At 44.1% G+C, this 14,027-nt stretch overlaps 1 protein-coding gene across 3 annotated transcripts in view; it reads right to left on the bottom strand.

Annotated features, from left to right (window-relative positions):
• Nucleotides 1-14,027, bottom strand: part of DHX37 (DEAH-box helicase 37) — a 94,146-nt gene that overhangs the window by 40,308 nt on the left and 39,811 nt on the right. For all 3 annotated transcript variants that reach the window (XM_075833483.1, XM_075833492.1, XM_075833501.1), the window contains exons 11-12: nt 7,891-8,005; nt 1,326-1,424 (exon numbers count right to left, since the gene is read on the bottom strand). In XM_075833483.1, the coding sequence (XP_075689598.1) occupies nt 1,326-1,424; nt 7,891-8,005 (214 nt within the window). The remainder of the gene's footprint in view (nt 1-1,325; nt 1,425-7,890; nt 8,006-14,027) is intronic.

Below are 14,027 nucleotides of genomic sequence, written 5' to 3'. Positions count from 1 at the left end.
CTCCTCCTGACAATACCTCAGACATCAGGAAAAAACTAGATGTGAACAGGCCGGCCCTACGCACCACTAGATAATTTTAAAGAGGCTCTGTCACCAGATTATCAAATCCCTATCTCCTATTGCATGTGATCGGCGCTGCAATGTAGATAACAGTAACGTGTTTTTTTGTTTTTTTTTAAAACGATAATTTTTGGCCAAGTTATGAGCAATTTTATATTTATGTAAATGAGCTTTGAAATGGACAACTGGGCGTGTTTTTTTCGTATTTCCAACTGGGCGTGTATTGTGTTTTTAACAACTGGGCGTGTTTACTTGTTTTACTAACTGGGCGTTGTGAATAGAAGTGTATGATGCTGCAAATCAGCATCACACACTCCTCATCGTTCCCACCCAGCTTCTTTCACTAAAGACACACAGCGTGACGTCACCCACAGGTCCTTCAACCTTGTCGTCGGACAAAGAAGATACATCGGCTGAAAGGCGTCCAAAAGGTTAATATGCTCGTCTCTAGGGAGTTTACAATGCTTACCTGCACATGGTGATGCTGCTACAAATTCAACTGTACGCCTGGGGCTGTGGTGTCTTCTCTCTTCCGACGCCAAGGTTGAGGGACCTGTGGGTGATGTCACGCTGTGTCTGCAGTGAAAGAAGCTGGCTGGGAGTGATGACGTCACCCACAGGTCCTTCAACCTTGGCGTCGGAAGAGAGAAGACATCACAGCTCCAGGCGTACAGTTGAATTTGCAACAGCATCACCATGTGCAGGTAAGCATAGTAAACTCCCTAGAGACGAGCATATTAACCTTTTGGGCGCCTTTCAGCCGATGTATCTTCTTTGTCCGACGACAAGTTTGAAGGACCTGTGGGTGACGTCACGCTGTGTGTCTTTAGTGAAAGAAGCTGGGTGGAAACGATGAGAAGTGTATGATGCTGATTTGCAGCATCATACACTTCTATTCACAACGCCCAGTTAGTAAAACATGTAAACACGCACAATTGTTAAAAACACAATACACGCCCAGTTGGAAATACGAAAAAAAAACAAGCCCAGTTGTCCATTTCAAAGCTCATTTGCATAAATATAAAATTGCTCATAACTTGGCCAAAAATTATCGTTTTAAAAAAAAAAAACACGTTACTGTTATCTACATTGCAGCGCCGATCACATGCAATAGGAGATAGGGATTTGATAATCTGGTGACAGAGCCTCTTTAAGCCTCTGAATGTAAACAAGAATGTTTCAATTCACTAGCAGCAACCCGACTTTGAAAATATTGCTCCATTGAACCAAAATAACTTTGCAAAAACAATTCAGGATAAAGTTACCTTGTGTTCCTTGTTTTCCTCGGTAAGGAAACATTTTTCTCAAACGCCTGCAAAGTGAATGTACTTCTGCTTGACCTGTGAGGAACACCAAGATTCCTCCTAGTAATAAAAAAAGATATACACTATGAGAAAAATGGGAGAAACTAGCCAAATCTTCATGTAAACAACTTTTTCTTTTAACCAATTTTGGCATTGGGGACAGAACAATTTATTACTAATTTCCCTCTTTGGATCCCGGCTCATAACTTTTTTAATTTTTTTTTTTTATGTAGCTATTTGAGACTTTGATTTTTGTGGGATGAGTTGTACTTTATGTAGGTATTTCGTAAATTTACATAGTTTTATTTATATACATTTTTATTTTGGAAAAAATGCAGAAAAAAGGCAGTTCCGCTGCAGTTCTCTCTCTTTTTTTTTTTTTTACACCATACACCGATCATAATTAACATTACACATTTGTTGTACAGGTTGTTATGGTCGCGGCGATATCAAATATGTGTATTTTATTTAATATTTTGGGACTTATGTTTTGGTTATTAATTGTAAAAAAAAAAATGTGCATTTCTGTGTATTTTTTTTTACAGATTTTTTTTTATTTATTTAACATTACTTTTTCTATATTTTACTTGGTTTGTTTAATCCCATAGAGGGATTTTTCATTTTGATTTAGATTTTTTATGTTTAATGTACTGGCATGTATCTATATGACAGTACATTAGCCTGTGTACTGATTGTACACAGGCAGCTGTTAGGGCATACCTCAGTATGCCCTTTCAACAGATATTACGGTCAGACCTTCAATGGACCCTGGGTTGTCTGTCCGTATATGACATGTTCTGTAATCGCGTCACAGGGACTCCCTGTGATGCGATCAAAGGGTGGTCCCCTTGCTCAATTTCCCTTTGAATTCTGCGGTCAGCTTTGAGCATGACAATTAAGGAGTTAACGGCGGAGAGAAGAGCGTGGCTTAGAGCAGTGTATTACAGCAGTTTCCATGCTCCTGATGGCGCGCGCACACGGTGTCCCCCACAGGACGAGAATGTTCGTCCTAAAGCGGAAAGCATCCGCCGCTCAGGACGAATATTCTCGTCCTGTGTCGGCAACCAGTTAATAATAAAGTTGCAATTTACTACTACCAAACTTTGATTTATTTTCTCTTATCAGAATGACTGAGATCGCACTAAAATAACTGTATAGTGAAATGCTTTATCGTTCGGCACTTTGGGGGACATATGAGGTTGCCACTAGAAGGCGTGACACTAAGAATAAAAAAATATTTGCTTCCCCTACAGACACTGAGCTAGCCAATCTTAGCTTAGTGTTCATAGGAGTTAGACACCCCTGCTGTTACAGCAGGCAGTTTGTTTTTTTTATGTTAATTTTTTTTCCTGCTGGAAGGAGAAAGAGTAAACAGGGTGACGCTGTCCCCTTACATTCCCCAACTTGTGGCAGGCACTGTTGTTCCCTGCCACACTGAAGACAAGAGGGACAAGAGCGCAAGCTACTCCGTTGCCCACCAGCTTAAGAGTCATTCCCCAGTTGCTCCAAACTTGTGTCCCATCTTACTGCAGCTGGCACACCGCTGCTTGTGCTACATGTTTGGGGGTGAACTGGACTTCAAGACAGGTGACAGGTGAGTATTAACTCCCACCCATAGGTAGCAAGGGAACAGTGCAACTGGTGCATCTCCCCTCATGGTGCTCTGTGGTCAGGCACCACTTTTTTCCTCTCTGCGCCACTACAGGCCGACCGTCAGACATTCACAACAGGGCTGTGTCCAACGTCCCCGTTCGCCATTTTTTAGCAGCCAGGCGCCATTTTCTGGCTCACTTTTACTTCTGCTCCCAGCCAACGATTGGTACATGGCCCTCACATTACCGCCGGCAGCCAATCACTGTATGCAGAAGGAGCAGTCCCTCTTCTCCCGCCCTCTGCATCTCATAGACAAGCCATGGACACAGCACAGGAACACCTGCAACGAGCTGCTGATGTTGGCGATACACTGAGCCAGTGAATTAAAGTAGGGGGACATATACCTAGAACATCCTAGGTAACCCAGGCAGTCATTTCACCTTTTCTAAAGAGTATAGCCATGCCTCCCGCAGTCAATTTATTGTCACTAGTCTTTTTCCCAGTAGTTAATGAGAAACAATATGACCCCTATACTGCCATGTTAGACTCCAGAGTAGAGTCCTCCCACATGTGGCCAAAAACGTTCCTGTGGTCAACCTACTCCTCTGTACGATGCATGCTGGTTTCCAGGCAAGACATCTCTGGATGTCCGCCATGTAGGCAAGCCATCTCAGCCATCCCTAGCATTGCCCACGCCTAATGCTGAATAGGCCAAATCTCAATGTGTTCATTTCCTTTCCAAGGTCTTCAGTGACTTCTCTAATGTTACCCAGTCTATGATGGGCATCTTGGTCCGCCTTTCCAACCAGCCTTCTGGGGACGCCTCCGAAACGGATCACATCTGCGCAGTCTCACCCACCCTCTGTATTCCCTGCCTAATAGGCTGCCCTCTGAGGGAGAAATATTGGATTCCAACTCAGAACTGGATATATAGTAATCCTCCAAGCTGTCCTCTATGGTGGATAACTTCATCACTGCGATCACAAACACCTTATTCTTACATTTCATGGATGCTGACCTGTCTCCCCCAATGGAGACTGTTACTTTTATCTATCCCAGATGATCTCACAAACCTTTTCCTACTCACTCAAAGTTTGAAGAAGAGGTAGTATCCAAGGAGTGGAAACATCCGGACAATAAATTTTCCCAGATCTCCCACCTGGAATTTATGTATCCTTTTATGGAGGATATTTCCTCCAAATGGGCAAAGTCTCCTGCTGTGGCACCTCCTGTCTCTAGTCTGGCCAAGACCACTACTCTTCTAATGGCAGAATCACCTCTTTCTGCAATCCCTTGTACCACCGCATAGAGTCATTCTCCAGGTCCTCCTATAAAGCTGATGGCTCGGCCTTGAGGCTGATTTTCAATTCTACATGGATCAGCAGAGCCTCTACTTAATGGGCTCCCCAGCTCCATCACGGCATCCTCTCGGTGGAAATTACTGAAGAGCTTGTTGACCTCTCTCGGCAGCTGTCTAACAGGACAAAGTATCTGTGTAAAGCTTCCCCGAATGCATGTCTTTTTATAACTCGCGCCTCCTCTTCTATGGACGCCATGCAGCAGATGGCATGGCTTAAATGCTGGTCTGCTGACCCTGCTTATAATCGCTCCTCGACTGCCCTTAACTTCACTGGCTCCCGTCATTTTGGGACCCACTTGGACAAAATTATCTTGGAGGCGACAGGTGGGAAGAGCACTCACCTGCTTCAGTCTAAGGTTCGTCGTATTCCCACAGCCAGGTAACCAGGACTTTGTTTTCGCCCCTTTTGAAGATTTTTTGGTCCACGGGCAACTGTTTGACCACGACTCCAAGAATAAACTTTCGTTCAAGTCCCATCTTTGTTAGCGCCCCCGCACTCAGGCCCTTCAGACTGCAGTGGGTAACACAAATTTCGCCTGAAGGTGCACCCCCACTCAGATTTAGGGTGGGGGTCAGACTTCTACTTCTCAAGGATGTCTAGTTCTCGCACATCTCGGATGCCTGGGTGCAGGATGTTGTCACCTCAGGGTACAAGATTGAATTTGTGCACATTTCACCTGACAGGTTTTTACAGCCCACACCACCTCCGTTGCATGCCAGGGCAGCTGCTTTTTTTCAGGCAATAGAATCACTAGAGTCAAGGGATCATTGTCAGAGTTCCTCCAGACCAAGAATTCTGAGGATTTTACATCAATCTATGTCACCCCGAAAAGGACGAATCCGTTAGTCTTCCAATCCTGGTTTTTGCATTGGAGCTCCTCCGGTCGGTCATCGCCTCCATGAAACAAGGAGACTTCCTTTCCTCAGTGGACATCAGGGACGCGTACCTTAATATCTTTATTTGCCCATATGACTAGCACTTCCTGAGTTTTGCAGTTCTCTCTCATCACTACCACTTTGTGGCTTTCCCATTCAGCCTGACGACAGCCCTGTGGGTTTTCACAGAAATTCTGTCAGTGGTGATGGCACTTCTTTGGTCCAAGGGGATTTCAGTTGTCCCCTATCAGGAAGATATCCTCATAAAGTCCCCGTTCCAGGTGAACAATCTGGCCAATCTACAGATCACTTTGTAGAGTGACTGGCTCGCCTCAGATGGATAGTGAACCAGTCCAAGTCCCATGTGACTCATTGTCGAAGACTTGTCCTTCCTGGGAATGGAATTCAACACTGTCTCGGCTTTCCCTTCCTCTAGAAAAATTGTCCAACAGGGAGTCCGCGCTCAGTGGCGAAGCACTTCAACTTCTCTTTTGCATGAGGGTTCTGGGCACCATAGTGGCTTTTATCAATGCCATTCCCATTGCCCAGGGTCACACTCGCCAGTTTCAGAGGGCGATCTTCTACCAGTAGAACCGCTCCCTAGATTCTCTGGACCGCCGAATATAAATTCCCCAGACAGTCCGACGGTCTCTCCAATGGTGGTACTCCTCCCCAGCGATCCCTTTTCCCCCGCTATGCCGGCAGGTCTTCTCCACGGATAGCAGCCTTTGTGGGTTCGTGCCTTCCAGTATCTCAGGGCCCAAGGCCTCTGGTCCCACGAGGAATACAGCCTTTCCATCAATATTATGAACTAAAGGGCGATTTTCCTGTCTCAGTCACTGGACAGCTCTTCTGGCCAGCAGCCCAGTCCGGGTCCAGACAGAGAATGTGACGGCAGTCGCCTACCTCCATCACCAAAAAGTTAAGCACGTTCAGCCTCAATGAGGCAAGCATCCAAGATCCTAGAGTGAGCGAAGCTTTACATTCTTGCTCTCTCAGCAGTCCACATTCCCGGGGTCGACAATTGGGTCGCAGAATAACTCAGTTGCAAACAGGTTGACCCAGTGCAGTGTACCCTTCATCAGAAGTAGTTCCACCAAATTTGTTCAAGGTGGGGAACACCAGACGTGGACTACTTAATTCCCAGGTTTCCCTCTTCGTTTCCTTGTCTCGGGATCCCGAGGTGGATGCTCTGTGGCCCCATTGGATGAATTCAGCCTTATTTACCTGCATCCCCCTTTCCTCAGGAGGATCAATGCCGAGAGAATTCCAGCCACCCTCTCAAGCACGATCTGCTCTCAGGGGCCTCTCTTGAAAATAAATTTATGGTTGCTACGTTTAATGGTGTTGCGGTTGAAGGCGCAGTGCTGAAGGAACAATGCTTATCGCAGCGGGTGATCCATTCCATGTTGAAGGCTTTTAAACCATCTTTGACCCGCATGTATCACTACACTTTAACGTATTTACAATGGTTTAATGCTTGGCATTTCCCTCCCTTGGTTTTCTCCTTGTCCATAATTCTGGTGTTCATCCAGGAAGGGTTGGATCGTGGTCTTGCTCTCAGCTCTATTTGAGGGCAAGTATCCCCGTAGTCCATTCTCTTCAAGACCTCTGGCGTCTAAATCTAACGTCTGAACTTTCTTACATAGTTATTGTCCACACGGTGCCCCCATTTTGGTTACTCACCTCTGTCCTTTCTGTGATGCAGTCAACCTCGTTTGAGAAACCTTATTGCATCTGCTCATCTGGAAGGTAGCCCTTCTTTTATGCCAAAGGTGGTCTCCTCCTTCCACTTTTACGAGAATATTGTTTTGCTGTTCTTCTGTCCGTCTCCAGTGTATCCTAAGGAATGCGCTTTTCACAATTTGGATGTTGTCCACGAGTTGCAGGTCTACCTCTCGCACGATTCCTCTTTCCACAAATCAGACTCCTTGTATGTGGATCCGGAAGTCTCTAAGACTACAATTGCTCGATGGCTGCGGTTGGCTATTCGTGAGGTCTACCGGGTCCAGGGTTGAGGAACCCTTGTTACAGATTACGACTCATTCTACTAGAGCAGTTGGTGCTTCCTGGGCTACGCGCCATCAGGCTTCTGCACTCCAGCTGTGCAAGGCGGCTACTAGGTTCTCTCTGAACTCGTTTACCAAATTCTACAGGGTACACACTTTGGTGTCCGCAGATGCTTCCCTTTGTTGCAGCGCAAAGCAAGCATCTGTTGAGTGGTTACTTAAGACCTTTTTTATGGTTCCCACAACTGTAAACTGCTTTTGGGATGTCCCACAATCTGTTTCCCCAATGAGTCATCCAGTCTATTGGGAGACACAGCTCCCACCCTTTTGTTATGAACTTTATAAGGTTGTACTTCGGACATGGTTCTCTTATCTGGTTCTGATATTATTGTTTCTATTAATTTGTGTTCTGCTTCTGTACAGACTGGCTAGCTCAGTGCATTTAGGAGGGGGTATATAATGTAGGAGCAGCGAACATTTTTTCATTCTTAGCGTCACGCCTCCTAGAGGCAACAGAATATACCCCACGGTCCGATCCGATTCCCCGAATGGACGAGAAAAGGATTTTTACGGCGAGTACTCACAAAATCTCCCTTTTGAAGATCTATGTCACCTCATAAGAAAACAAAACTCAAAAGGTCTCACTTCATTATGCAATTGGTTCAAAAGTCACAAGCTGAAACATTACCTGGTGGGAGCATTCTATGAATCTTGCAAACCTTTCTGAAACATTCCCCTGCATAGTCATCTAATGGAGTACGTTTATTAAAGTGAACTGTGACTGGAAACTGCCTGGCTTCCACCTAAAAAAGATCAGATTACAGTTTCCAATAAATTTGTATACATATGGGCTTAACCAAAAACATTCAGAAAACGTGAAAGTGTAAAAGTGTGTTTTCTCCTGCAAAACAGTATTAATAATACTTGCCAAAGTTGACTGTGTACAGACGGAATAAACTATAATGCAGTTAGCATGAATTAGGCTGTATCCACATGGGACGAAAATGCTGCGGATTTTCCGTGTGGAAAAGCTGCAGCGGAATACAGTCCCAGCCATATGGATGAGATTTGAACAAATCTCATCCACATGCTGCGGCACATTTCCTGAACGTAAATCAGACCAAGCTGCTGATTTTTAAATTCTTGCTCACTCCGTTTTTGATGTTCACTGCGGATTTCATTATTTTTAATGTAGAAAGGGTGAAATCTGCTGTGAATCCGCAGAAATATTAGCACATAACACTTGCGGACGTTGCTGCAGAAAAATCTGCAGCATCTTCATCCTATTTGAATCCAGCCATGGCAGTAAGGTTACCGGACAGCCATAAGACAAACACTAAACATTTTTGCTCATCTCTGCATGTGTAGGAATGAAAATCCCAAAACAGAAGCATAACCCTTTAGAGAAAAATAAGTAAATAAGTAAATCTTTTCGGATTTTATTACTTTTCTCTGTTTTTTAAAGTCAGTTTAGAGACAATCTCTTAAAAGGGGCTTATCACGAACGTCATTTAAGGCCTCATGCACACTTCAGTTTTTTCCTTCAGGGTGCTATCCGTTTTTGTCACGAATAGCACCCTGAACCCATTAATTTCAAATCGGGCCATGCACACTTCCGTTGTTTTAAAGAGGCTCTGTCACCAGATTTTGCAACCCCTATCTACTATTGCAGCAGATCGGCGCTGCAATGTAGATTACAGTAACGTTTTTATTTTTAAAAAACGAGCATTTTTGGCCAAGTTATGACCATTTTTGTAGTTATGCAAATGAGGCTTGCAAAAGTCCAAGTGGGTGTGTTTAAAAGTAAAAGTCCAAGTGGGCGTGTTTAAAAGTAAAAGTACAACAGGGCGTGTATTATGTGCGTACATCGGGGCGTTTTTACTACTTTTACTAGCTGGGCGCTCTGATGAGAAGTATCATCCACTTCTCTTCACAACGCCCAGCTTCTGGCAGTGCAGACACAGCCGTGTTCTCGAGAGATCACGCTGTGACGTCACTCACAGGTCCTGCATCGTGTCAGACGAGCGAGGACACATCGGCACCAGAGGCTACAGATGATTCTGCAGCAGCATCGGCGTTTGCAGGTAAGTCGATGTAGCTACTTACCTGCAAACGCTGATGCTGCTGCAGAATCAACTGAAGCCTCTGGTGCCGGTGTCCTCGCTCGTCTGACACGATGCAGGACCTGTGAGTGACGTCACAGCGTGATCTCTCGAGAACACGGCTGTGTCTGCACTGCCAGAAGCTGGGCGTTCTGAAGAGAAGAGGATGTTACTTCTCATCAGAGCGCCCAGCTAGTAAAAGTAGTAAAAACGCCCCGATGTACGCACATAATACACGCCCACTTGGACTTTTACTTTTAAACACACCCACTTGGACTTTTGCAAGCCTCATTTGCATAACTACAAAAATGGTCATAACTTGGCCAAAAATGCTCGTTTTTTAAAAATAAAAACGTTACTGTAATCTACATTGCAGCGCCGATCTGCTGCAATAGCAGATAGGTGCTGCAAAATCTGGTGACAGAGCCTCTTTAACGGGATGGAAGTGTGGGCGTTCTGTCAAAAGTAGTGCAGGTTCTACTCCTGCCCGTTTTTGAAGGATCAGTCTCTGCCTTTGCATTGAATTTGGTCAGTGAAACAACGGGCTGCACACGGAAGCCATCCGTGTGCAGCCCCTGTGTGACGTGACCGTCATTAACAGTTGTACAACGGCCGACGGAAGTGTGCATGAGGCCTAACACTTTCTCGTGATTAAGGCCCCTAGCAATCAGACACTTATCACCTATCCTGTGGATAGGTGATAAGTGTCATTTGTGGTCAAATCTATTTAACTGCTTAAGGATACGGCCAATTTGAGGTTTTTTAAAGAGGCTCTGTCACCACATTATAAGTGCCCTATCTCCTACATAGTCTGATCGGTGCTGTAATGTAGATAACAGCAGTGGTTTTTATTTTGAAAAACGATCATTTTTGAGCAAGTTATGAGCTAGCTTAGATTTATGCTAATGAGTTTCTCAATGGACAACTGGGCGTGTTTTTACTTTTTACCAACTGGGTGTTGTACAGAGGAGTGTATGAGGCTGACCAATCAGCGTCATACACTTCTCATTGTTCCAGCCCAGCTTCTTTCACTGCACAATCACACTGTAAGGCCTCATGCACACGACCGTAAAAACACCCGTTATAGCGGGTCGTAATTACGACCCGAAATAAGAGGCCCATAGACTTCTGTTAGCCACGGGTACCTTCCCGTTTTCTCACGGGAAGGTGCCTGTGCCGTTAAAAAAATAGAACATGTTCTATTTTTTTAATTTTTACGGGCCGTGCTGCTATACTTTATAATGGGAGCACGGCTCGGAAAAGCGGCCGGCTGCCCTTGGCCGGCCGTGCTCATGAGGCCTAACAATGAGAAGTGTAGGACACCGATTAGTCACTGATTGGTCAGCCTCATACACTTCTCTGTATAACACCCAGTTGGTAAAAAGTAAAAACACGCCCAGTTGTCCATTGAGAAACTCATTAGCATAAATCATAACTTGCTCAAAAATGATCGTTTTTCAAAATAAAAACCACTGCTGTTATCTACATTACAGCGCCGATCACATTATGTAGGAGATAGGGCATTTATAATCTGGTGACAGAGCCTCTTTAAAGACCAACTGTGCGTGTTTTTACATTTGACCAAGTGAGTGTTGTAAAGAAGTGTATGACGCTGACCAATCAGTGACCAATCAGTGCCCTACACTTTTCATTGTTCCAGCCCAGCTTCTTTCACTGCATAATAACACTGTACTGTGGATCATGCTGGGCTGGAACAATGAGAAGTGTAGGACACTGATATGACACTGATTGGTCAGCCTCATACACTTCTTTACAACACCCACTTGGTCAAAAGTAAAAAATCGCTCAGTTGGTCTTTAAGAAACTCATTAGCATAAATCTAAAATTGCTCAGAACTTGCTCAAAAATGATCGTTTTTCAAAATAAAAACCACTGCTGTTATCTACATTACAGCGCCGATCAGATTATGTAGGAGATAGGGCACTTATAATCTGGTGACAGAGCCTCTTTAATTTTCGTTTTTTCCTCCCAGCCTTCCCAAAGTCATAACTTTTTTAATTCTTCGTCGACATAGCCATATGAGGGGTTGTTTGTTGCGGGACAAGCTGTCGTTTTTCATAGCACCATTTATTGTACCGCATAATGCACTGGGAAGCTGAAAGGAAATTATTCGTGGGGTGAAATGGGCAAAAAAAAGCGATTACGCCATTTTTTAGGGGGTTATGTTTTTACGGCTCCCATCAGGCGGTAAAAACTACATATTCACCTTATTGTACAGGTTGATACGACTACGGTGATACAAAATCTATATGTTTTGTTTTATGTTTTACCACTTTTAACCCCTCCACGACATTTGTAGTATGGATACATCATGGAAAGCTAGTGCTTCCCGGATTTTGCCGCATCCATACGACAAATGGATGACACCGGCTCAGAAGCTAAGTCAGCGCCATCATTGCCGGATGTCAGCGATGTATTACAGCGCACATCCGGGAGTAATGGTGGGGACCGAAATTAGCTTTGATCCCCGCCATTAACCCCTTAAATGCAGTGGTCAAAAGCGATCGCTTCATTTAAGCAGTTTGCAATCCATAAGCACCATACTGGCCGCCCGTTCTGCCTAGCACGGAAGCCGTTCAGGGCCCACCCGGAGGCAGGGCCTGAAAGGCTTCCGTAGCCGACGGCAAGATGGCGCCGGCTCAGAAGCTGAGCCGGCGTCATCAGAAGTGGATGTCAGCTGTATGCTACAGCTGACATCCACTTGTAACGGCAGGAACCAGAGCTCTGATCCCTGCCATTAACCCCTTAGATGCAGCGACCTAAAGGGATCGCTGAATCTTAGAGGTTGCTAGCAAATCGACAGCCCTGCCTTGCGATAGCAGGGCTGCCGACTGCTGCTATGGCAACAGGAGGCTTAACAATGGCCTCCTGCTCTGCCATTACGGAAGCCGATTAGGCCCAGCCAGAGGCGAAGCCTAATCGGCTTGCTGTCAGTGAATGATTGACAGATCTAATACATTGCACTACATAGGTAGTGCAATGAATTAGAAAAAACAATCTGACAGTTGGACCTTAAAGTCCCCTAGTGGGACTAAAGAGTAAAAAAGTATATATAACAAAAAAAAAAAGTGTAAAAAAACATATGTTTTAAAACATAATAAAAGTTTCAAGTAATAAAATACAATCGCCCTTTTCCCTTAACAAATCCTTTATTATTGAAAAAAATAAATAAACCATACATATTTGGTATCGCCGCGACCAAAACGGAATGAACTATAAAAATATTATATTTATTCCACGCGGTGAACGGCGTAAAAAAAACAAACTATACCAGAATTTCTGTTTTTTTGTCACTTTGCCCTACAAATATTAAGTATAGTAGGTATGATACCTTTTATTGGCTAAACATAAAAATTATAAATGCAAGCTTTCAGAGCACAAGGCCCCTTCTTCAACCCTACAAATATTGGAATAAAAAGTGATCAAAAAGACGTATGTATCCAAAAATTATAGAAACTATAGCTCGGCTCGCAAAAAAAACCCTCATACAGCTCAGTCAACTAAAATGTTAAAACATTATGGTTCTCACAACTTGGCGACAGAAAGTAATTACAAAAGTAATTTTATTGTGCAAAAAATTGTAAAACCTAAAAAAGTGCTATAAATTTGGTGTCGCCGGAATCGGACTGACCCGCAGGATAAGGTCAACTTGTAATTTATAACGCATGGTGAACTCTGTATAAAAAAAACCTACATACCTATGCCAGAATTGCAGTTTTTTGGTCACTTGGCCTCTCAAAAAATAGGATACAAAGTGATCAAAAAGTCGCATGTACCCTAAAATAGTGCCAATAAAAACTACAGCTTGTCCCGCAAAAAAACAGCCCTTATACCACTACGTCTATCAAAAAATAAAATTAGTTATGGCTCCAATACGTCAGAAAATAAATATGCAGTTGTGCAGGCCAGAGGGGAAGATTTCTTCTGTTTCTCAGGCGAATTATCAAGGCCCTAAAATTAGGGAACCGGGGAGGGCCCAAACATATTTGCTGAAAGCGAGGGTGCCCGTGTTATACCAGGACAACACTTCCCAGCAAAATTTCCCAAACTGCAAAGGAGCAGAGTGTGGACCAAAAGGGGGATAAGAAAAAACACAATTTATCAGTGCGACACTGGCCTGTGCAGAAAGAATTGCTTCACATCGTAACACACATCTATGGATTATTTTATTTACCCCATTATTATACCACCTAACTATGCCCCTTATGTAATTTGCCCAGCGATCATGTACCCCCACATTATAAACTGAAATACCAGTAATACTCCAAACAAAACTACTATCAAGCAAAATCCACGCTCCAAAAGCCAAATGGCGATCCCTCCCCTCTGAACCCTACAGCGTGCCCAAACAGTTGTTTACTTTCACATATACAGCATCGCCAAACCCTTTTAACAATTTTTGGAAAAGACCTGTGGGGTAAAAATGCTCACTGCACCCCTTAATAAATGCCTTGAAGGGTGTAGTTTCCAAAATGGGGTCACATCTCAGGGGTTTCTTTTATTATTTCACATCAGAACCTCTGCAATTGTGAACCAATACTTTGTAAATCGCCAAATTAAGCCTCAACTTCGCATGGTACTCTCTCACTCCTGTGCCTGGTCGAATGTCCAGGCAAAAGATTAGGGCCACATGTAGATTGTGTCTAAATCTGGGAAACACAGAATAATAATTAGAGAGCTGTCTTGTTATGGTGGCACAAGC

Source organism: Rhinoderma darwinii, chromosome 1, assembly GCF_050947455.1.
Source record: "Rhinoderma darwinii isolate aRhiDar2 chromosome 1, aRhiDar2.hap1, whole genome shotgun sequence".
Taxonomy (NCBI): Eukaryota; Metazoa; Chordata; class Amphibia; order Anura; family Rhinodermatidae; genus Rhinoderma; species Rhinoderma darwinii.
Note: the sequence above shows the minus strand (reverse complement) of the source record. Positions and strands in the feature narration are given on the sequence as shown.